This window comes from Podarcis tiliguerta, assembly GCF_965153285.1.
Source record: "Podarcis tiliguerta genome assembly, chromosome: 1".
In the NCBI taxonomy this organism is placed as follows: Eukaryota; Metazoa; Chordata; class Lepidosauria; order Squamata; family Lacertidae; genus Podarcis; species Podarcis tiliguerta.
Genome location: NC_139534.1, coordinates 69,964,338 through 69,989,678, shown reverse-complemented (window position 1 = coordinate 69,989,678; position 25,341 = coordinate 69,964,338). Strand labels below are relative to the sequence as shown.

Sequence of the window (25,341 nt, the reverse complement as noted above, 5' to 3'; positions counted from 1 at the left end):
CAGAAAATTGCTGATGTGTTAACCAAACTAAACCTGGTGGATGCTAACCCTGTAGACACACCAATGACAACAGGTTATCAGGTAGATGATACTGAAGAAGCATTTTCTGACACTACACTGTACAGAAGTGTGCTAGGCAAACTGTAATTTGCTAAGCAGACAAGTCAACAATCCTACTGTTAAGGATTAGAAAGCTCTGAAACACATAGCATGCTATTGAAAGGCACTATGCACTACAGACTGAGATTTAACAATCAGTCTGGTGGTCTTGAGATATTTGCTGATGCGAGTTTTGGAAGTGACACTACAGATAGAAAAAGTACGTCTGGAGTTTGCTACATGTACAACCAGGGTCTATTTGATTGGTCGTGCAAGAAGCAAACAACAGCAAGCTTGAGTTCTTGTGAAGCTGAACTGAATTCACTGCCTTATTCACTTGTGGATTGTGAATGGTTCTAACAATTGTGTAAAGACATGAGAATTCCTGTAAAGTGTCCAATCCAGGTTTATCAGGACAACAAAGCATGTTTGGCTTTGCTGACTTCTGAAGGTTGTAAGCAAAGCACGAAACACTTACAATTGAAGCTGCAACATGCTAGAGAATGTGTTCAGAAAGGACTCGTAACAGTGTCCTACATGCCAGGTAATGAAATTCTTGCTGATTTATTGTCCAAGGTTGTTCTGAAGGATCAACACTGTACCTATGTACAGAAATTGGGTTTGTACTGAGATTGTACTGACATGCTGCCTAGTGGTGTTCACAGAAAGGGGGAGGATGTTAGTTTCTGTTTGTGCTGGTATCAGGGGGGGTTACCGTGCAGCGTGGTCTGAGTCTGGTCGAGGTCTGAGTCTGGTCGAGGGTCTGGAGGCTGTCAATCAAGGGCAAAGCGGGGTCGAAGGCAAGGAGCCGGGCATGGTCAGGAACTCCGGAAGAGCAGGTCAGGGTGCTGGCACGAACAGGTTTCCAGCAATGTTGCTCCCGCAACGTGGGACTGGGCTGACTAGCCTTTATCTCCTCTGAGGCCTAGGGTGGTCCCGGCCCACAGGTGACTCGCCTCTCCTGGCCTTAAGGCGAGCACTCCTCCTGAGAGAACCTAGTTCCCTCCGCTTCTCTGCCCTGAGCCTCTGCAGCTCAGGAGAGGCTGGAGGGTTACTGGATCTAGAGGCAACCTCACCTTCCCCTGACAGGGCTGGGAGAGGAGCACCTGCAGGCAATGTGTCCTCAATCACCTTCGGAGCCAGAGTGGATTCATCTGGTGTCTGCTCCTGAGGATCCGGCACAGGTGCGGGCTCTTCAGATTCAAGCCCCTGCCCCGGCTCAGCCGGCCCTGGAGGCGGGGACTCCAGTGCGGGCTGGGATTCCTCAGGTTCAGCCTCTGAATCAGATTCCCGGGCCATCACAGTTTGCCACTGAGCAGCTGCTTAGAGTCACAAGTCTCTGTTTACATTCCAGAGACCTTCCAGGCTGTTGGAAGTCTCATGGGAGAAGGGAGATGGATGTGACGTACTGGTTTCTCTGTTCCTTTGCTCAGTTGCTCTCTGCTCTCAAAGGGAGAGGATGTATTTTTCTTTGCTCTCTGCGTAGCTTAGTAATAAAGCATAGCCTGTAGCCCTAAATCTCATCACTTCTGCTGCTTTGATTCTCTGCTGAATTGGAACGTGCCTGAAAATCAAAGGCTCAGGTCGTTAATTATTCATTGGGAGGCTGATTCTGGAAGATGAGCCTTATCAGCTTGGCTGAGTGGAGATCCCGACAAATCCGTCAGGTTGTGTATCCACAGCAGTGACCAGAGGAGGAATGACCACTGGGAGGAGCGCAGAAAGAAGAAATGCTACAGGACACCTGTAGCAGGAAAACCAGATGCCTTCATCTGCCCCAGCTGCAAAAAAAACAGGTCTCTCCTGTATTGGCCTCTACAGCCACAGGAGGTACTGTAACTTCCCAGTGGTTTGACTTCACCCCCAAAGGCCCACTCTTCCATTGTCCTCCCACTCTTCACTGCTTCCCATCAGACCCTCTAGGGGAGGGGTAGCCAACAGATGCTACTGGACTACAACTGCCATCATTCTTGGCCCCATTGACTGAGGCTGCTGGGTGTTGGAGTCAAACAACATTGGTAGAACATCTGCTTTGCATGTCATCTGTAGACATTTGAGTTCTGTTTGCATTTTCTGACTGTAGATATTGGAATTCTGTTTTGGTTCCGGCTGCTATGCTTGTTGAAATTATTCGACTGGACGTTGTAACTGTTGCTGATTATTGGTTTTAATGATTAGGTATATATTGTCAACCACTTTGAGATTCATAGATTTATAAATGAAAAAGGGAAGTTTTTCCAATAAACAACACCTTTTGGTTGGCCTATGTTTCTTTGAACTGCCTGTAATCTTCTTTATGTGAAACACACGCTCTTTTATTATGTCATAGATGCTTTAATTGAAATACCTGCATTGCACTTGCAGGGGTTTGGACTAGATGACCGTTGGGCGTCCCTTCCAACTCTGCAATTCTATGATTTGAGGAACCACTGTTGAATACATAAGAAGGGACATAGAACTGTGGAAGTTCAAAATATAAATTCTGCTAGCCCAGGAAGATTTAGCACTTACTAACTTTTAGAGATATCTGAGAAGCAGGAGAACAGGCTCAGTAAAGGAAAGATCCCCATCTAGTGGTGACTGAGGAAATATGTGTTAAAATTGAAGAGATGGACTTTCCAATATACTTTGAAGTTAAGGGTTGTACAGTATTATATTATCTGAATGAAAAACACTTCACTGAAGGAAAAACATGTGAAGGTACAGTCTGTCATAGGTAACTAGTCCAGTTCTTCTACCCTCCTTCCTTCTCTATGAATTCATAGATTACCTCAAGGTTTAATTTTAAGTTAGGCCCAGCAAAGCTGAATCTACCCATCACTTTTCCAGAGTAGGCCCAGGCCTAACTATCACTTTAGCCAATACTGCCTCTTCCCATTGGAAAATGAAAAGGTATACCTAGTGTTGATATAAGAAACCAACATTTCTCTTTGTTTCCTCACTCTGTGTTTTCTATTTTTCCTCACTGCTTTAGGTACCTTCAACCTCCCCCCCCCCCCAAGGTTCTTCTGGAGACTGTTTGGCTATGGGCAGATTTTGGATATCAAGATGGTGACTGGATATTTGGCACCCGGCTTCCTTCAGCTGCTTGTTTATATGCAATTGTTATTACAGTTAGTTTTGAAGAATACAGAAATAACACTTGTCTGAACACACATTTTCTTGGGAACTGTTTACAGGGTGGGGTGAGTGGAAAACGCCCCACCCATAAAAAAACATGTCAATTGATACTTTGTTTAATTGCAACTTTCTGAAATTACTATTATGTAGCAGCAGTGCTTTTTTCTAAAAAATGTTTAGGGGTACTCTCATTTTCCTACTCCTATTGAAATACTGCCCCTCAATGAGGTCAAATCTAGATTCACAAAATGTTTAGGGGTATGCGTACCCCTGTGTACCCCCAGAAAAAAGCACTGTGTAGCAGTAAGACACAACATAGCAATCGGCATGCTAATTATTTGTTATGCTAACATCACATCCTTGCCCACATGTGTTTTTAAGAAGAGTTTTCAAAAGTGAGCTTTTGGGGACTACAAAGCACATTGCAAGACCCTTTTCAATGGGCTTGGAAAGAACCCAGAGCTGTGCTTTGAAGTCCCAAGGATCATGTGATTGGAGGCACTTCAAAGCACTGGTTTCACCTGGCATCACTGTCATGCCAGATGATTGACACTTGGGTGGCTCCACCCATCCACCAAATTTGGACTGTGGGGATAGGGGAATAAGGACCTGATGCCCCAGTAAGTTAGGGGAATAAGGACCTGATGCCCCAGTAAGTTAGGGGAATAAGGACCTGATGCACCACTAAGTTCCAGATTCCCACCCCGATGTATGGTTTAATGGGTCCAGAAAATCCTCTTGCCATCACATAGTTCAGAGTAAGGCCTGGCAGCCAGGGCTTGTTGGCTTTTTCCTACTGTGAAAATCAGCCTAAATTTGCATCTATAAATAAGATGTTGAAAATCCAAATTGGGGAATGAGACCAAAAGCCTCAGCAGCCCAACGTTACCCAGTGAATTCAGGTTTCGTATTTGGGTCATCAGAGCCAATCCTCTGTAAAATATTCAAGCCTATTTCATCACTTCCCAGGCCTTTCTGTGCCTAATCCACCCTCCTGACAACGGGTTTATTGAGCATTTGTCTTCTTTGCCAGCACAGTACTTCTACAGAGGTTAAACTTAGGCTGCACACGGTTTCCTGCGTTAGTTTAACTGGCTAACGCTTCTGTCCTGTTTTCTAATGTCCATTTCACACTGCCCTCACCTGTTCCATCATATCTTAACCACTCTACTGCCATGTTGCATTAAATGTCATTGACACTCAACAATGAGCAATGAGCATCTACAGATGTCAACTGAGATGTTCTGTTTGTTTGTTTGTTGTTTGCTTGCTTGCATTTATACCTAACTTTTATCTCTGAGGAGCTCAAGATATGATGTCTATGCTGCTCCCTCTGTTCACTTAATCTGTACAACAACACTGTGAGGTGGGTTAGGCTGAGAGACAGTGACTGGCCCAAGGTCACCCAGTGAGATTCATGACTGAGTGGGGATTTGAACTCTGGTCTCCCATGTCCTAGTCTAACACTCTAACCACTGTACTACACTGGTTCCACCTGCCCCATATCCACTGCTGTCTCTCCATTATTCACTCCTGTCCCTCTACATCCCACCATTCTTATGCCCTTTACCTTTCTGGTATGAATTTCAAAGCTGAAAATACTGGCACACTTTTGTCATCGGGCAAAAGAAAAAAGGTGTGAGACTTGAAATGGGCGTGAATGCAGTACACCCTCGTATGCCATCTCATGGCTCGTCATGCAAACAGCTGTGGCATGAACCTGTGAAAACAGCTAGAATGTTATCATGCCAAACTCCCATGGTTTTCTGGGTTAAGGGGGCTGCAAATGGATTTTTCCAGAACCAAATAACACAGATATGTCCGTTAAACTTGCACCATATCCCATTAGTTTTCCAGAAGTGGCTTTTAAATCATGTGAAAACTCAAAATAACGTGCAAATTGACAGGGAAACAGAATAAACTGCAGAGTGAATCCAGCCTATGTCTGGTCTTTATTGAGCATTCGTTCTGATTTATTTGTGGGGAGGTTATACAACAATGAACATTCATCCTTAAATGCTTGTGTGGTGTGTATATGTCTTCCCATAAATAGTTCATTTAAGCTGCACTTCCCCATCACTTTCTCAATGGCAAAAAGCCAATTTTTTAAAAGTGAATTCATTGTGCTAGGGTGACAAACTGGTTCCATCCTATTTTCATTGCACAAACCGAAATTTCCAGGGTGAACTTGGATCCCACACACAAAATACAGTCATCCCAGAGGTGACCTGTCATGAAATGCTGTTTAGTATGCTACAGTATTGTAACAGAGATGTTAAGGTTTGTCAAATGAATGATGACTACATTGTGTTGAACCTGATTGCTTAGTAATGACTACTGATAAGGAGTTGTTTACAAGGAGATACCTGCTTAATGACTCTCTGTGAGAAAAATTTCCTTGGTGACTGTTGAGCTATAACGACACATGCAATATGCTCCATTTCATGCTGGTGGAGCAGTTAGAAAATGGGCAGAATGAAACATTTTTCAGCTGGCTAAGGAAGGAATGGACGATTCACATTTTGCTTCAGGTTAAGGGCATGCGCAGGCAATGAGATTTGATTTGGATCTGTATCTCTGTTGCTTTGGGAAGCAGCCCAGTCTGTTCTAAGTTGCCCTGTTGTCTGTCCGACTCAATTTTTCTTTCAAGTCCAGAACAGCTTATTGAAGAATAGAGCTGTTTCCCACCATTCACTATTATAAGGAATAATAATAATAATAAACTATAACATTTTCTTCATTTGATAGAAATGGATACAATTTCTAGGCATAGGAGCAGAGGCATACCTAGGCCCCCTTGTGTCTTTGGCAAGGAGCTGTATCAGTGTCCCCTGTCCCTTGTGCCCTTATGCCCCTGGCAACGAGCGATATCCAGTGCCTTCCTCCACGGCCATTGCGGCTGGGTCTTCTCTGCTTCATCTCTTCCCTCCTGCACCTCCTCCGCCTCCTCTGTTGGTCCGTCTGTCTGAGCTTGCAGACAGGCAGACAGGCTCCTGGCCTTTGAAAAACCAAAGTCTATAGTTTCCCTGCATGAAACCCCCTGGATGTATCTGTCTATAATTTGGTGGTCTTAATCCACTCTGGATGGGCTGCCGTACCTACAAGCCAGTTGTGTGAAAAGCGGGGGGGGGGGGGGGGCTATAGTCATTTTTAGATTGCACGATATGAAGGGGGGGGTTCTGTTTTTTTGGTTTTTTTAAAACAGATCTAATTCTGTCATGAATAACAAAGTTGAGTTAGAAAAGCACAAAATAGCTCCAAGACAGCTTCCCAGGGCCACAGATTCTAGTCACAGCTTTTGGCCAGTGGGTTCCTCTGTGGAACCAGAACAGGACATTGGGAACAGATGGGATTGGGGTGGGAGAGCAGCTGCCCCTCTGGCTGATGTGCCCCCCTTACTTTGGTGAGGCAAGCCCTCATCTGATTAGTGCTGACGAAATGTACTACTGTGCAATATTGTTGCAAGCCTCAGATTACTTATCTTTTCTACTTCAATACGTGTGAGAATTGTTCGCTAAGGTGCTGGTAATACTGACGTGATGATAATGCAGGCTAAGGAAATGTGCCCTTCATGGTAAGGGCGTATGAGATCTGTCCCTGCCTGCAAATAGCCATGAAATAAAATTCAACAAGCAAAGGTACGCTGAGGGAAAGTTCAGAACAAATAAGTGGGGGGGGGGGGAGAGAAACACGGGAGGTTAAACACCCAAGAACCTGAAATAATTGAGATAGCTGAACAAAATGCCGCAGTCATAGTATGCTAGGTTGAGTACCATTAGTTATACAGGCATTCCCCCTATTGCGTGCTATCAACTTGTGTGGTGCTGGGAAATAATTAAATAATTTAATTCCTACCCAGAAATGGTGGGAGAGAGCTGGAGAGTCCTCATGGCTCATGAAGAGACCCTCCCTGAAGCCAGAAGAGAACGTCAGTGAGGGAAGGAAGCCCCAAAGAGAACAGAGGCTCAGTAGGGCTTTGCTTATGCTGCTCAGCCTCCCCACTTAACAGCTGGTAGTGCAGCAGCAGCCGTCACTTTCCCATGCATCCTGCAGTCTCCAGCTCGCCCCAGAGCTTCAGTTCCAGTTGTGGATGTTTTTGGCACAGTATTTTTGAACTGGATTTGAGAGAGAGTGGCAGAGAAGGCATTTAAAGGGTGTCTAGAGGGTGCTTCCCACTTATGCGATGTTCCCTTATGTGTGTGGGACGCCGGAACGTAACCCCCGCAGAAGTGGAGAGTGGCTTGTATTCAGGTCTGCTGAAATGTTTCACATCCCCCCCCCCCCAGCAACAAAAGCTGAGAGGAATACTTCCCCCCTCCCCATTTTACCTCATGTCTCTGGTTCTACAAAGGCTAGAAATGTACTTCAAAGAAAGCAGAGAAACTGGGTATTTTATTTATTTCTAAAAATATTTATAGACCACTATTTTCGAAAGGCTCAAAGTGATTTACAGCAAAACCATGAGAGAGAGAGAGAGAGAGAGAGAGGGTGTGTTAAAAACAAACATTAATTAACCTTTGTGGAAAGATGTATTCCTAATTGTCTGCATAGGCCTGGCAGAATAGACAATTTTTTAGCAGGCTGTTAAAAGTTGAAACAGGAGGTGCCTGCTGATAATTGTTCATTGTGGGGAATGCCCATAGACAGTTGTCATGCGAGCATAACCATAGGTACCTTCAAAGCATGCGGGTAGCTCAGTTGGTACGGATGAGACTCTTAACCTCAGGGTTGTGGGTTCAAGCCCCACATGAGACAAAAAGATTCCTGCATTGCTGTTGAGTTGGCCTAGATAACCCTCGTGCTCCCTTCCAACTGCAGGATTCTATGATTCTACAAAGAAGCATTTTTTAAAAAAATATGCCTTTCAGGTGTTCAAAGCCCAATGTGGTTAGAAGTGAGTGCAGATCCTCTCTCTGTTGCATTTCTGTCTCTGATACCTTCCATGTGTTGTAGAGCAAAGGTCTACAGCAGGGAGCTTGCTGTATGCCTGGAAGCTCCCTGTGTGAATTAGAACTCAGGTTTTAAAAACAAAAACACAAACCACATGGGAGTCTAGAACAGGTTCCCCTTTGCCTTCCAACACGTGGAAAGTGCCAGGGGCTGAGTGACAGGGACATGCCAGAGGAGGTGGGGTTTCCATCCTAATGCCTTTAGGATCTCAGCGTGCGACTATTTAAAGTCTCAGGCACAGATATTAACTGCATGACTTGTTACCAGCTGTGTTTCACAGTCACAGGAAGATATATGATGCAAGGGAATGCCGGTGACAAAGTAGTTATCATGCTGGGTTAGTGAGCTAATACGGAGCAGTGTTTTATTACATGACAGGAAAAGGGGTGGGGCCCACACCACACAGCAGCTGCCGGTGCAAACCGTCTGAGCAATGTCAAGAATGAGAGCCACCCTGTGCATGAGAACGGAAGCAGAGCTCTGCTAGATCAGAGCAAAGGCCCATCTCACCCAGCATCCTGTTCTCTCAGTGGCCAACCAGATGCCTGTGGGAAGCCCACAAGCTGAACATGAGTGCAACAGCATGCTCCCCATCAGCAAGAGTCAGTCTGGTGTAGTGGTTAGAGTGTTGGACTAGGACCTGGGAGGCCAGGGTTTGAATCCCCACTTGGCCATAATGCTCACTGGGTAATCTAGAGCCTGTCACTGCTTCTCAGCCTAATCTACCCCACAGGGTTGTTTGGGGGATTAAATGGGGAGGGTGCAGAACCTTAGGCTCCTTATAGGAAAAAGTGGGACATTTGCACAATGAATGAATAAATTCCCAGAAGCTAGTTTTCAGGATTTGTACTATGCTCCCATTTGACTCTGCATCCAGTGTGCTCCTGTGGCTGGTTTAGGAAGTGGTGTACACACGACATTATTATTATATTATTATATTGGACCTGTCATTTCTTATGAAATGCTGCATTTCCCCCAGATCAGCTTCAATTCAAATGGAAAAAAGAACAAACTAGCTGACTTTTAAACTGGCAATGAATCCATCGCTGCAGAGCCATCGTGGCTCTGGCAGTGGAGGTAGAACATAGGCATTGTGGCTAATAGCCACTGATAGCTTTATCCTCCCTGAATTTCCGAAAACTTCCTTTAAAGACACCCAAGTTTGTTTGTGTATTTATTTATTATTGCATTTATATACCACCTTTATCTTCCAAGGAGCTCAAGATGGTGTATATGGTTCCCTCCCTGCATTTCATCCTCACAATAAGCCTGTGAGTAGGTTAGACTAAGAGATGATGACTGGCCCATGGTCACCCAGTGAGCTTCATGACTGAGTGGGGATTCAAACTCTGGCCTCCCAGGTCATTGTCCATCACTCTAACCATTACGCCACCCTGGCATCCATCACTACATCTTGTGGGAATTAATGCCATAGTTCATCTGTATACTGTGTGAAAAAGTACTTTCTTCAGTTTGTCCTGAAAGGCCCAATGTTCAGCTGCATTGGGTGGCCCAGTGTTGCTGCTTTTGTGGTTTTCCTGTAGGCAGCACTTCAGTTCAAATCATAAAGGCTAGTTCAATAACTGATCCTTTCATACTGGCAAGAAAACGGGACAGCTAGTGGAAGACACCATGCAAGGTATCGTTTTCTTGGGAACCAATAACATGACCATCATCCCCATGTTGTCGCGTTCATCTACAGAACATTTCTGCAGAAGTTATCAGTTCATCTGCAGAAATTGCAGAGAGTGTGAGAATTGGACCTTGGCATTTCTTTCAAGCAGCAGTGCTGGGAAAATCTCTTGTTTCTTTCTGCACCACAGCCAGTACAACACCTGCTGTGTGCACCTGCTAAGCACACCTCGATAGGGTAGGATTTAGATTGTGTTCCAAGACTGATTGCTTTATATCTTAAAGCAGGGGTGGCCAACTTCTTCAGGGCCACTCTGTTTTCCAGGTGCTCTCCCAGGAACTGGAATTGATGGATTTAATGTTACCAAGCAGTAAAGGCTTCGCAAGTATGGGTTGCATGAGCCCAGATAGTGTACAATCATCCTTTGAGGAGGCTTTCTAGAATGCACATGAGGAAAACAATACAATAAAAGTTGTATGAAAGAAGTCAGATGTGCCACAAAATGTTACATTGCAGAACACTCCCCTGTGACTACAGTATATGAGCACTGGTCCAAAGCATATTTTCTACAGCGTTTATATTTGCTTGAATCTAGGATTGGCTTGTTAAGAAATTGAACTGCATCCTTCTCATATGAATTCTTACAAGTCCGGCTGATGAAGAATTGATCAAGTTTGGCTGATGAAGCATTCAACGAAACAGATTGGTTATCCGGAAACTCTGTTCTGGCGATATTTGGTGACAGATTATGTATATATCGAACTTTTGAATTATTCTACTGCGACTGGTGAAGATTTAGAGACTTTGATTGTAATTTCTGATCATTTGCATTAGTCTATAAATAGTGTTTAGTGCCATTGTTATTGGCCATCGTGTTGTGTTATATTGTTCAGCTTGTCTATATTGCAACACAGGGGTCTGTTTACGGACAAAATGTTACATTGCAGAATACTCTCCTGTGGCCCTGTTTTCCTCCCCAACATCCAGCCAGCATTCTGTGCCCACTGGTGACTCTTAGTCCTCATTGGGATACTTTGGCATGGGGGGGAGAGAGAGTTTCCCCCACTTGGTGTCTCCCCCAAGTTTTTTGTACTTCTGTAAACCTTGCTTGCTGGTACCTCGTTTTGGCAATGACACTCACCTCTGCACATTGATAACAGAGACTCACTGCTTCTTTTTCTAACAAGCAAAATTGAGAGCAAATTATTTGACCATAGCTTGATTGAAATTTGGTAGCTTCCACAGAAGGTAGAGTAAGTGCTTTGGGGGCTGTAACAACTTGTGGGCTACCAACGATCTAAAGTCATAAAAATATAAGAGATCAGCCTGAGCTCAGTTTTAGATTAGACAAGCTGAGTTTGGAGATAGAAGTTGATGGTAAATCAGAAAAAATATAGGGAGCTGTGTGCTTGGGAAGTTCTTGCAGTGATGAACCTAGATCTTCATTTCTCCTCCTTTAACAGCCTTGTGCATTACCATGTAGGTCAATTTCACATAAGAAGTCGTTCTTGCTTGTTGATTTGTGAAGTGAATTCAAATCTACATTGGCCTACATGCTCATTCACATTACCAGTGCCTCTCTTCCACTTTTCATCTTCACTACAGTCAGGCATTCATTTAAAAAAAAAAGTGTGAGGGATAGCTCAGAGTTGATTTTGTCAGGAGCTCGTCCTACACTCGAGTAGGACCCTAGGAGAGACACATGCCCAACTGGCATGTTCTCTCCCTCCTGGTCGATCGTTCGGGAGCTTCAAAAGTTTTCTTCTGCCCGAACATCAGAGTGACCGATGCCAACAGACATTGGCACACTTAGGGATCCGCAGAGTCTTCGCAGCTTGCGTAACAGAACTCAGCAACTCAGCATTTTGGCTAATCTACATTTATTTACATATAAACACACACGGAGACCTGCAGTATGGCTCCCTCTCTCTCTAGCATTAGACAGCAAAGAGAATGAACAAAGGACAATAGTCCCACTTCATGGAACACAGTAACACAAACATCTTGTCTCCGTCACTTCTCACTCTGTGGAATGAAAACATACACCATCATGTGATAGACAGCAATCCCATGACTGCAATCATGGAGCAGGAATTCTAACAGATTTAGCTCTCTCATATGAGAAATACCTCTGTCCTCAATTGATTGTTGATGTACTCTGCTCTGATTTTTACTTATCTATTTGCTGTGTAAACTCACACTTCACAATATAAGGTTAAACTGTTTCAGTGTACCTTTGAAAGGCATCTGACCTGCCTCCCATACTTTTAGCAGATTGTGCTGAGATCTGAGCTATCTGCACCATTCACAGAAAGCCTAGGAATCCCATAGATTAACACTGTAGAAGGTGAATCTGTTTCTGGGCTCCTTCACACGGTCTGGGATGGAAAGCCTAAATTGCATATGGGGCTCTGGATCATGCCATGCATCAGGTGTGGGGAACCTCTGGCCCTCCAGGTGTTGCTCAACTACAACTCCCATTTCTCCCGGCCATTAGCCATGTTTTATGGGGCGGATAGGAGTTGTAGTTCAGCAACATCTGGAGGGTCAAATGTTGCCCACTCCTGTCACACATAATGAGTGTTGCTCGGTGCTTAAAGGACTCGGGACACGGACATATCATGGCACAGATTTGCAGGTGCTATTTTATTTTATTTCCCTTTTATTTGCAGATTCATAAATTGCTTCACAGCCAAAGGCTACTGAACGATAAGATAAGAATGGATCAAAGATGTAATAAACCAAAGCAATAAAGCCATTTCCTACAAATGCATAAAACGATGGCTCCTGTTTTGCAGAAAGCAAAACTCCTTTATTTAATTTCTATCCCCCCCCTCCTACCCCCTGCCCGCCGCACCAACAATTCCCATCCCATCTATTTAACAAGCAGATTATGTGGGGTCTCAGGCATGCTTTGTCATTCCTGGCGCAGAGTGTCTTTGTTGTTGTTATTGATCACTGGGGTATGTCTCTGAGCCTACTAAGATGAAGCGCCTCTGCATGACTTTCCTTACCAGCATTCCTCTGCGCAGCTCATCAAGCCTGGGATTCTTCTCATTAAAGAGAGATGAGGTAACCATCCTTCCCCATTTAGGCTTCAAAACAGCTATGTAATGCTAGATGAATCCCCCTACGCAAGACAAGGTGTGAGGTGATGGCATGCGGATGACATGTCTGTCTTCAAAACATAGCATATCCAGCACAGAGCACTGTATGTAAAAGGCCTGAACTCATGCGTGGTGTATGCTTCAGAAGCAAGTTGCAGACCACCCTGCCACCTCAGATGTATAATGCAAAGTCCACTCAGCAGCTAGTGTATATCAATCAATATGCCCTGAGAAATCATGTATTATTGTGACTGATGCTGAGATTTTAGAAGGTAAGGTCTTCTGCAGAATGTCCATGAGACTCAAGGACAGGAAAGCAATTTGATCTTGATTGCATTTAAAGGCTAACCTACCTAATTCCTGCATATCAAATAATATGCAAACTGAAACACAGTCATCCTTCAAAATTCACTTTTTTTGCAGTGATAGTTTTGCAGCACTACTATCAGAGCCATGCAATGTGTACAAAAATGCACACACTAGGGTAAAGTGTGCATAAAAAATGCATATATGAGTGAAAATAGCGTACAAAAATGCATTCTCTTAGGGGAAATTGTTTTGCATATATTAGGAGAAATTTGTAACAAAATGCTGGTGATTTTTCAAAAAAAGATGAGCTGACGTGGAAATGTGAAGAACTGAACTGAAGAGTGCAAAAATGAGAACTTGAGAGAAGCCGAAATCGACACATTCTCCCATCCCTACATGAGCCTTAGTCTTTCTTATACAGTTTATGTTTTTCTCAATCAGAGACCACCACTGCATTTATAGATATCGTCCACCTGAGGAGAGTGACAGAATTAATAAATGCTCGGGATGGTTGCACATTGCACAATATAAAGAAGTAGAGAATATCTTTGGAAAACATTCGGATAGTGTTGTTGTTGTTTTCAAGAGGGACAGGTGGGCAAGCATGCTCTAGAAATTTGGCCAGTGCATTCTAGCTTGTGGACTTCCCATAGGCATTTGGCTGGCCATTGTGAGGTCAAGATGCAGGACTTGAAGGGTCATTGGGCAGGTTCAGCAAGGCGTTTCCTACATTATTATCATTATTTATTATTTATTGAATTTATATACCGCCCTATACCTGGGGGCCTCAGGGCGGTTCACAGAATAAAATCAAGATATAAAACCACAAAATACATAATAGAAATAAAAACAACCCAATTGCCCCACCCCATTTGAAAAGGCCATAGGATATAAATCAGATCAACCAAAGGTCTGGTTAAAAAAGGAACGTTTTTGCCTGGTGCCTAAAGGGGTTTAATGAAGGCACCAGGCAAACTTCCCTGGGGAGAGCATTCCACAGACGGGGAGCCACTGCAGAAAAGGCCCAGTCTCATGTTGCCACCCTCTGGACCTCTCAAGGAAGAAGCGCACAAAGAAGGGCCTCAGAAGATGATCTCAGGGTCTGGGTAGGTTCATATGGAAAGAGGCAGTCCTTGAGGTATTGCGGTCCTGAGCCGTTTAAGGTTTTATAGGTCAAAACCAGCACTTTGAATTCTTATGTTAAGGATGTGCTGTACAGAGAGCATTGGACCAGTGTGCACATTCTAGGAGTCACCACCTGGTGGAAGGGAAACAGTTCAGCGGTAGGATACATGTCATACATGCAGAAGGTCCCAGGTTCCTTTGATATATCCAATAAAGAAGATCCAATAAAGAAGATCAGGTAGAAGGTGATATGAAAGATCTCTGTCCAAGTCTCTGGAAAGCAGCTGTCAGTCAGTAGATAATACTGGCCTGAACATTGTTAAGAGTCAACAATAGTGAGCTAAATTGTTGTTGTACCTGATATGAGGTAGCTTCCTTTGTTCCTATCTGCACATAACAGAGTGGCTGGGAAAACCAAGTTAGATGGGTGGGGTACAAAGAATAAAATTATTATTATTATGAGTAAAAAAAAAAAAAGGAACTAGTCTTTTGAAAGCCCACATTCCACTGACATCCTTTGCCTCTTGTCTAGATGCCCCATTGATTGAAGAAGTTATTTTGAAGCTCAAAATGATCAAGAGGTGTTAATAAACAAGTACATTGTCCAAGCATGACATTTTTGTCAGGGCTGTTATAGGGCACCAGGGCCCTTCTGTCAGTTTTTATCCTTCGCTGAAAGAGTCATTTGGTTGCTAGCGTTGCTCAAGAGACACCCGAGGCTACGTCAACTTGGTTATGTTATGGACTAGGCATGCTGCTGTGGTATGTAAGAAGCCACAAATCTTGTCAATCAAATCAAGATCTAAAGGAGTTAACTGACGGTGCTTTCAGATCTCCATTGTGTCAGGAGAGAAACATTCTTTAGACACATTTAGAATGGTTGCCTCACCACAACCATCCATGTGTCACCACTTACTCCTCCTCCCTCCTCTTCCTTGGCTGTGGCATTGTTAGTGAACATATCTAATGCAGCTCCCTGACGTGTGCAAGGAGTCAAACACTAATGCACTGCAGTGTAGTCCCTTCAATAGCTTACAATTTACGAGACTCCCGTAAGTTAATGAAAGTGTTTGCATGCTGAAAGGTAAGGAAAGATTTTTATTGCCCTTTCTCAACTAAAGTTGGGCAAAACAGGAAAAAAGTGTTGCATGAGTAGGAGGAATCAACATCAATGTGATTTGTCCTCTTGTATGGAATGCAATACAGTGGATATATTGTTACATACGCTTCAGGTTACATACACTTCAGGTTACAGACTCCGCTAACCCAGAAATAGTACCTCGGGTTAAGAAATTTGCTTCAGGATGAGAACAGAAATCGTGCTTTGGTGGCGCGGCGGCAGCAGGAGGCCCCATTAGGTACAGTGGTGCTTCAGGTTAAGAACGGACCTCCGGAACGAATTAAGTACTTAACCCAAGGTACCACTGTACATTTTATTGCACAATTGCACATCAGTGCATCATTCTTTTTACCAGAGCAAAGACAGCAACATTTATTTATGCTCTGCTGAACATCTTAAGATCAGTGGAAGATAATGATATGTCTTTACATCTATATTTCATGTTTGGATAAACCAAAACCTGATATGACACCATAAACCTGACCAGATTGGAGTACAGATAACTGTTTGCTATTCAGTGGGAAAAAAGGTCGCGCTCAGCTTTTTCTCTCAAAATGTGAGACACCAGCATCTTCACCCTATAATTGCTGTCCTTCAGAAGTTCATGATGCCCAGAGCTTTAAATCTGATATCCGAGACAAGGTCGTCATTATAAAGTTATTTACAAATCTTAGATTACTAATAGTGGGTTCGAGAGATGCAATGATAAAAGATTAACTCTATCCACGTCAAAGCTCTTTTTTGGAATCATAAAGTCATTGAATCTGAAAACAAAAGGTGACCTATGAATGTCTCCTCTTCACACAGAACTTGAATATTTGCAGTTTGACCTCCAGCTTTTCTAATTCTTTTATTTTTCCACATCCTCAGCCTCCATACTTGTCAAACACCTGTGGTCCTGACCCACTGTCAACAGCCCCAGGCCCTCTCCCCAAAAAGAGCCTAATTCGGGAATCAATGATCGTACGCTGAAATCAACACACGAGTGGGGTCCAGGACTGTCCTCACTATCCCCACCTGATGTTGCACTTGCATGGTGGTTTGCCTCACCTGTTTACACCATTGTGTTCTGCACAGAACACATGGATGCCTTTGCACGTACATGTGAAAACTTCCTTACTGCAGATGTATGTAATGAACACATGGATGTCAGAGCGTGGGACAAGGCAGTGTGTCAGTGGCGTAGCGTGGGGGGTGCAGGGGGGGCCGGCCGCACCGGGCGCTACATCTGGGGGTTAGGGTTAGGGGGCGCAAATCCACAGGTTAGGGGGCGCAAATTACTTGCCTTGCCCCGGGTGCTGACAACCCACGCTACGCCACTGCAGTGTGTGCAATGTTGTGTGCAGGCCCCAACTCACGTGTTGATTCAGTGTGTCATATCATATTTATCGTATGCATTTGCTAGGCCAGCGGCTCTGGCTCATGAACCTAATTGGACTGGTCAGGCTTCATCAACTGACCCATGAGGTCATTTTAGCCAAGCCATGCCCACCTTCCCTACACCTGATGCCATACATGATGTCAGATGCGGGACAGGCAAAGGCGGGTCTGGGACAAAAGAGTTTGCAGGTCCCGCCAATCAGTTAATTAGTAGCACCTGCGTAGGGCTGCCATATTTGGAATACTGCAGTCGGCAGCAGCGTCCTGGCGGAAATCAGGAAAATGTCCAGGAAACTCCGGACATGTGGCAGCCCCTGTTGGCAGTGCCATTTTTGCCCCTTTCCCTTAAAAATACCTCAAAAATGGCAAAAGCTTTTCTGTCTGGATTTTCACAGTTCGCAATATGGCAACCCTACATCTGCATTGTGTGCGGCGCTTTGAAGTCAGCTGATTGTTGGGGTTCAAATTGCCATGCCTAAACTGTTTCATTTCAAACAATGCAGGTGAGATTGGGTCACTTGGCGCCATTGTGATGTCTGGGGATTGACAGGTGGGTGGCCCATGAGAAGAGAGAAGGATCCAGTCAGCAGGCCAGAGCCAGTTTCCTATCTCCTTGCTAGTCCATTGGTTGCTTGAAAGACGCAAGAGGTAACCTAGCCAATGCAGCTGCAATCTTTAGGAAGACCACCCCTTCCTAATTAGTAGTGTGGTGTAGGGGTAAGCCAAAACACTTTACAAGTCTAATTGCTGGTGGGTGGGAGAGTGTGCATGTGTGATGTCCACAAGAATTTCTCCAGGTTGCAAATGTGACTATGGACCAGAAAGTGTGCATGTGTGATGTCCACAACAATTTCTCCAGGTTGCAAATGTGACTATGGACCAGTAGGTCAGGCATCCCCAACCTTCAGCCCTCCAGATGTTCCCTGACCACTGGTCCTGTTAGCTAGGGATCATGGGAGTTGTAGGCCAAAACATCTGGAGGGCCACAGGTTGGGGATGCCTGCACTAGGTACTATAAAGTAAGTAATGTAGGTAAGTAAAGTACGGTAGTCATACTGGGATAGCTCAGTTGGTAGAACAGGAGACTCTTACTGTCAGGGTCATGGGTTCGAGCCCTGTGTTGGCCAAAAGATTCCTGCATTGCAGGGAGTTGGACTAGATGACTCTTGTGGTCCCTTCCAACTCTGCAATTCGATGGGTCTATTAAAACGTTTCTTCCTACTTCATTTACCCAGGGAGAAGGAGAACTGTTTGGATTTGATATTCCGCCTTTCACTCCCCTTAAGGAGTCTCAAAGCGGCTCACATTCTCCTTTCCCTTCCTCCCCCACAACAAACACTCTGTGAGGTGAGTGGGGCTGAGAGACTTCAAAGAAGTGTGACTGGCCCAAGGTCACCCAGCAGCTGCAGGTGGAGGAGCGGAGACACGAACCCGGTTCCCCAGATTACGAGTCCACTGCTCTTAACCACTACACCACACTGACTCTCACCACTACACCACACTGGCTCTGGAGTACAAATTCATAATCATAAAAAGACAGTGACAAGTTGTTAACATATATCACAGAAGCATATCGGTGAAAGACTTCAAAAATCTAGCTTCGGGCAGGAAATAAGGCCATCCACTTAGCAGTCTTCTGCAGAATAATCTATATGGGATCTAAACCACAGTCTAAAAGTGGAGGTGGTGGTGGTGATGGTAGAGAATTGGTGAACTCAAAATGTTGCCTGCACAATCAAGAGATACAAATAACTCAAGCAAGTGAGCCAAGTCACCTGCCATGGTGGAAAACAAGCAGCAAAAAGTCTGAAAAACAAAACAACGCAGCCTTCAGTTACTGAGGAAAGTGTGTTCTGCTTGTGCAGAACCAAGATAACTAATTTAAAGCTTTAATTCTATTGTAATGGTTAAGCTGCTGCATGGGGGGAATGCTTGCTTTTAGGTGAAAAGTCTAGCTTAATAACAGTTCTACTTTATTTTTCATTGTTTCCAAAAAGAAGGAAATAAAACGTTCCAATAATTGGTGTCCTCTCGTCTGATTTCATAGCTTTCACAGCAAGACTCACTTAAACTTTCACAGCAAGTTTATATTGATGTTGCAGTGTGGGTAACCGATGACGTTGTAAGTTAGGCTACGGGATTGTTCCCTGTGTTGCGATTTGTACTTAAAATCAATTTTTAGTGTTACAATAGTCAGCAGGACACCTGTGTAGCTTTTCCTTTTCCTGACTTGAATAGGTTGGATTTAATGAAGTTGAGCGCGCTGGTAAAAGTTTTCTAGAGCTTGGCATTTATTTTATTAGCTGTTTGTAACTCACTCACAAATGTAACCGTTTTTAGTCATCCGTGGGCTCATTAACATTTAGAGCTGATCATTAATTAATTAACCCAATGACATAATTTCTTTATAATGCATTTTTCTCCAACCCTAAGCTAAGATTCCCTAAAAGTCAAACTCTTTTGAAGTTGCCCAGGTTACTGTATTTTGCCCTCAACTTTTCTTTTCTTTCAATGCCCCATTAACAAAAGCACATGATGGGTGGTACATGAGGGTCAGGGGGTGTGTTTGGAGTGACATCAACTGAGACAATAAAAGAGCTCCTTAGTTACTTAGAAGTCTTCTAGACCAATTAAGCAGATTTTAAATCAACTTCTGCGGAAAACCTGCTTGAGAAACGTTGGTAAGAACTTTTTCTATTTTCTTTTGAAAGCAATTATTTGTAGCAAAATCAAAATCGATTGTTTCATCCATTATTGGAATGTCAACAGAGGCTTTTGACTGCCAGTCTAAATTGTTTCTTTAACCAGCAGCTTCTGAAATCTGTCAGGGAGACTTTTGCTAGGATGGAAACCTATTGACTAGTTCAATAATCATGTAAATCACGTGGAACTGTTTGGATGATAGTCATATAAGATGTAACTATAGGTATTCTTATGCCGCAGTAGTAAAAAATAATATGCATCACAGGTATTGCTTTTAAAAAACACACTGAAAACTTTAATTAAAGTTATTAGGCATCTTACTGCTGTTTCTTTATTCTTAGTATAACTCTCAAAATGTAAAGCTAGGCTTGAAATTGGGCTCAGATTGTTTTCTTTCTGCTCCTTGCATCAGCAACAGTAATACTGATCACTGCAGAGATTTTCACAGTGCTCTGTCAGTGAAACATCCAATGATCGTGATGGGTTTATGCCGGCATGTAGCTTGAGCACTAGAGTTTCTGTGCCTATAAACTTTATGGAGCAAAGCAAAAGGAAATGTGATTTCCTTTCCATAAAGAAGGTAGAGCAAAGAAAGAGTTTGCTGCAATTTTATCTATGTCACAATGAATCTGTGAGTGAGGGGGAGTTTATGGCATAAGCAAGCCAGAATCAGGTTAGAAACAAGCCTTTCTTTTGTCTGTGATGCCATTTGACAAGAAACAGGCAAGCTAATATCACTAGGCACAACCCAGTGCTATTTTATGGCCCATTGATTCATCAACATGCTTAAATCTCTACTCTTAAAATCAGTGGGACTTGACAGGGCTTAACCTTAGCTTAATGGGATCAAGGGACACAATGCTATTAAGAACTAAATTAACGCAAATTGACAGAGAATTTAGTCTGGGTAGATATATGTAGAATTCAGCATGTGATTTGTGTGGCTCTCCCATCTTGAATCTCCCTCCCTGGCTACCTGGGCTGGAATGTCTCAGAGCCATCTCCTTCCATGTACACTCGTCATACACCAGGGAATACGCCAAAATTGAGTTAAGCAGTGGTGTAATGTGTTGGTGCAATATATATATTCTCTCACTCTTTGGCGAGAGAATCCCAGCAGAGTATTAAAGTCACAAAATATGCAGCAAAGTGAAGCATGGAAATGTAGGCTGTTAGATCTTTAAAATATCCCTTTAAAGTTTAAAGTGAGTTTCAAAATGCATGGGCATAGTATGGGCAGGGCAAGAGGGGCCATTGCCCTGGGCTCATTTATTTATTTTTGGACGGCTCATTTTGCTCCTTATGCCGGACAGATGATCCTCAGGTGCAGAGCAATCATATGTTTTAAGCGTCTCCGTGTACAGTCGTACCTTGGAAGTTGAACAAAATCTGTTTTGGAAGTCCGTTCAACTTCTAAAAGGTTTGGAAACCAAGGTGCCGCTTCCAATTGGCTGCAGGAAGCTCCTGCAGCCAATCAGAAGCCACATAAGCCGCATTGGACATTCGGGTTCCAAAGAACATTCACAAAGCAGAACACTTACTTCTGGGTTTGCGGCGTTCGGGAGCCAAAATGTTTGAGTCGCAAGGTGTTCGTCAACCAAGGTATATGACTTTAATCATGCGGGTGTTTTCACAGAATCAGTAAAGTATTGTGCATTTTCAAGCCCTCATGCGTCAATATCCATCAAGGGCAAGACCACTAAAATCCACTTCATATATTTTTAAACAGGCATTCCTGTGTAAAAATATCACTGTAACAAAATATTATTTGAGTTGGGGTACAATTCCACTGCATTCAGTCCCTGCTTGTGGGCTTCCTATGGGCCCCTGGTTGGCCACTGTGAGAATGCTGGACTAGATGGGCCATTGGTCTGATCCAGGCTCTTGTTATGTTTCCATGTTCATTGCCCATGCAGTATTTTTCATTTTATAGAGGGTGGCTAATGAAGCAAGGGACGCGGGTAGCGCTGTGGGTAAAACCTCAGCGCCTGGGACTTGTCGATCGCATGGTCGGCGGTTCGAATCCCCGCGGCGGGGTGAGCTCCTGTCGTTCGGTCCCAGCGCCTGCCAACCTAGCAGTTCGAAAGCACCCTTAAGTGCAAGTAGATAAATAGGTACCGCTTTATAGCGGGAAGGTAAACGGCGTTTCCGTGTGCTGCACTGGCTTGCCAGAGCAGCTTGTCACGCTGGCCACGTGACCCGGAAGTGTCTGCGGACAGCGCTGGCTCCCGGCCTCTACAGTGAGATGAGCGCACAACCCTAGAGTCTGTCAAGACTGGCCCGTACGGGCAGGAGTACCTTTACCTTTACTAATGAAGCAAAGGGCACTCCCCTTATATGGCTGGCATATGAATATGATGGAGAATTATTTTCACTGGACAAATCTCGTAATGGCTGGTTGCAATACCTCAAGTGGCTGTATGGAATAGACAAATCACATTTATTTTAATAAACACCAATGTTCTGTACTGTTCTCTTCAGTCGAATCTGGGGAAACTATAAGGGAGAGAAACTAATAGGCTTAGCCAAGGTGTTACAAAAAGTGTGTGGGGAAGTGAAGCTGTTCCCCAGTTTGGTCCTTTGTTCAAATAAGAAAAATACACTACTGTTACACAGTATTTTGCCTGAACATCACCTTCTTGAATGCTTTGATATTTATGTATAGCATTCTATTTAATATCTCATACTGTCTAACTCAATCCAACCATGTGATAACTTTCTTTCATCTCTTATAGTTATCATGACTTCAATCAGAGACATGGCTAAAAGTGCAATCATTTTATGGGCATTCTGCTTCTTTGCCAACTCCGATGGGAAAGCGGTGGTGTAAGTACAGTATATTGCTGAATTTGTTTAGAAAGTGAAAGGAGTTAATGAGCAACATATTCTAGACATGATGGGGTGGCAGCTGACTGCTGCTGCTTCTTGCTCTGATCACCTCAGTAAATTGCATGAATGTTTTTTTGTGAGTAAAAATCCATCATGGGGACCACTAGATGGACTGGAATCCTGATGAGGCCCCATTTGGTTCCAAGGAAGAGTTCCTCTTGATACAAATATAAAGGTGTAGAGGGGCCAATCAGAATTGGGGCCACAGGAGGGAGAAAAGAGTTGAAGTCCTGAAACATCCTACCAGAGTGATAATCAGGAACCACCTCCCACCTGGATGCCTTTTAACTCCAAAAAAATAAAAATAAAAGTCAAGGAATTGCTAATTATGTGAACTCATGTCTACTTTGGCCCATAGGTGCAGTTAAAGGTGTTAGCAAACATTGCAGCCTGGGTGAATTAGATTCAAGCAATTACTTAAAGTTTCTAGAGTTCAAAAACTTTATCCATGCAGGAACTATTCACAGGATGAGTAGAGATGAGCGAGAGAGAGGGGGGGAAAACCAGACATCCTGTCTCAACAAAGCTGGGGAAGCAGGGGCGTCTTACCCATAGAGGCTAGTGGTGCGGGGTGCCAGGGCACCAAATTCTGGAGGGCACCAGGGAAGAGGTGAAGGCTCGATGTGGCACCTCCTGGCATCAGCTTGCCACCCTAGCCCACCTCCGCCTAGCCCAGAGCCTCCATCTGCCGTGGCCACCGCGGCACAAAGTGGCCAGCTGAGCCAGGAGGTGCCACGTCCAGGCCTCCGCCTCTTCCCTGCCGGAGGACCTGCCCTCCAGCCGCTGCCTGCCTCCTCCAGCCCCACCGGCAGCACTGTCCTCCCGGAGGGAGCTTTCCACCACTGCGCCAGATATGCTTAAGATGTCCCTGTGGGGAAGGACAAACAAAATGGCTAGGCTTTTAGGGATGGAATTCACTTAGGCAGAGAGGCTTACAAGCAAGCACTGGTTAGATTGCTACACAAACAGTGGCACTGTGTGGTTTGAGGTAACAGATGCATTAATTACAAACTTAAGCGAAGGAAATTTATTTGCTTTTCTCCATCCAAAGGTTGGGCTGTTAATGCTATGTGCTTGTTTTAAATCCCACCTTATTTATCTGTATTACAGGAAGAGGTCAGTGAGTGAAATGCAAATGATGCATAATTTGGGGGAACACCTGCATTCGGCAAACAGGCAAAACTGGCTCCTTGAGAAACTGCAGACCGTGCACCATGACCCCCAGGCTGATGAAGCAGCAGCAGCAGTGGATGTTAAGGCCCGTGAGGTCCGAAGCTGGAGATTGCTCCCTGATGACCTGCAGGCAAAGCTGCAAAAGAAAGCAGTGGATTCTAACAAAAATTATAGAGATGCCACCTTCAAAACAAGACTCCAGTGAGAGGGTCCATAGTGTTGTCTTTCCAGCTAAGTGCATACAGTAGTGAGCAATTAGGGCATTTTGTTATTTATTGTTTATAAAATGATGTTTAAGGGCATGTCTGCATGATGCTACTTCTTGGGGATTAGGTGTGCTTCTGCTGTACATCTCATTTCTCCTAGTGTACATGTCAGTGGGGGTTCACACACTACTTCTTCAGCTCTTCATATGGCTCACCAGGTGAATTGCAAGGCAGGTGCAAACTGAGCAGTCTACATTCTTATCTTCCATTATTGGGGTAGGTGGCATGAGAGGGGCCCTTACCTCCCCAAGGATATCTCCTACACTTCTTGAGTGCTCTACTACTGAGCCTGACACATTGGTCTGCTGCTGTAAGGACATGTCCAAATGAATGAAGAGCATGTATCGCCCAGGTCACTCATTTGGATCTCCAGATGGAGGCAACACAGACAAGCCAGTTGGATCCATTAATCCTCTGGCAGGGTAAGCTGGTGTCGGCACCCACCCGTTACCATCTTCTATCCAGCTTGTTGAAATAATGCAGTTTGTTGCCTTCTCCTGGCAGTTAGGAAAGGGAGTGGCATGGAGAAGTCCAGGCATCAATTTGGGATGTTACAGTCCCTGTCTTAGTTTCTGGGAGATGGTAGCCTCCTCTATCCAGGCAGGCAGTAGCTGTGGAGATCTGGTTTCACTCCCATCTCTCATGGAGACAATAACGTGAATCAGCAGTGTGTGTGTGTGTGTGTGTGTGTGTGTGGAAGATGGCACAAAAACATTGATTTGGAATTGTCCCCATTCTTAAGACACGGTCACTGGTAAAATTTGAATAGCTTAAGAAATTGACAATGGTTTTTATCCAGAAACGAGTAGCCGTCCTGCAAAGGTACCATACATTTCAGTAAGTCTCCAAATGTGCTAAACTAAGGGCTCGTCCCACCACTTTCCCTTGGGACAAGCAGCTGTTCGCCGCTGAATCAGAACAAACGTCCATTGGTTTTTCTGTGGATTGACGTTTGTTCTGATTCAGTGGTAAACAATGGGTTTTCCCAGAGAAAGCAACAGAGACAAGCAAAAGCAGCGGAGACCTGAGTGGCTTTTGGATTGGCACCAATGCAAACCGGCGAAGGGCTTTTGGGGAGACATGGGAGATTCAGCGAACTCGGATTGTTAGATAAATGTGCACAGCAGAACCAAATCGGAAGGGACGTGTGTTCTGATACCTGTAGAGTACGCTAACTTGTAAAATATTTAAGCTCATAGGCTCAAGTTATCAGCACTTTATTTCATAAAGCCATATGGAACGAAGGAGCACGCTCATGGAGCAGACTAAATCTAGTTTAACTGTCATTGCCTCTCCCTGGGGAACTCTGAGAACAGTAGTTCTGGTGGAGAGTCTAGAGCTCTCTTGTAGAGACTTCTCTCGGTGCCACACCAAACTACAGTTCCCAGAATTATTTAGGTCAAACCATGGCAGTTAAGCTGGCATAAAACACATATTAGTGTAGATAGGACTTGAGACTTCGACGCA

At 44.2% G+C, this 25,341-nt stretch overlaps 1 protein-coding gene and 1 long non-coding RNA gene across 3 annotated transcripts; one reads left to right on the top strand and one right to left on the bottom strand.

Moving 5' to 3' along the window:
- Positions 1-1,675: 1,675 nt before the first annotated feature.
- On the bottom strand, positions 1,676-4,031 carry LOC310670100. Its single transcript, XR_014507524.1, has 3 exons — positions 3,893-4,031; positions 3,078-3,828; positions 1,676-1,932 (listed from the first exon to the last, which is right to left on the bottom strand). It is a non-coding gene; the product is annotated as an uncharacterized lncRNA (long non-coding RNA).
- Positions 4,032-17,355: 13,324 nt separating this feature from the next.
- On the top strand, positions 17,356-23,910 carry PTH (parathyroid hormone). Of its 2 annotated transcripts, none has more exons than XM_083428763.1 (3): positions 17,356-17,491; positions 22,282-22,372; positions 23,546-23,910. In XM_083428763.1, the coding sequence occupies exons 2-3, from the start codon at positions 22,287-22,289 to the stop codon at positions 23,811-23,813; spliced, it is 354 nt and encodes a 117-aa protein (XP_083284889.1). In that variant the 5' UTR covers positions 17,356-17,491; positions 22,282-22,286; the 3' UTR covers positions 23,814-23,910. The 2 variants fall into 2 exon arrangements, with proteins under 2 accessions (XP_083284889.1, XP_083284890.1); XM_083428764.1 differs by lacking the exon at positions 17,356-17,491 and adding an exon at positions 19,420-19,524.
- Positions 23,911-25,341: the final 1,431 nt, after the last annotated feature.

Bases quoted from the DNA above. Each gene is read 5' to 3' on its own strand.
- PTH (XM_083428763.1), top strand. From the start codon at position 22,287: ATGACTTCAATCAGAGACATGGCTAAAAGTGCAATCATTTTATGGGCA. The intron at 22,373-23,545 runs GTAAGTACAGTA...TCTGTATTACAG, and splicing joins TCCGATGGGAAAGCGGTGGT to GAAGAGGTCAGTGAGTGAAA.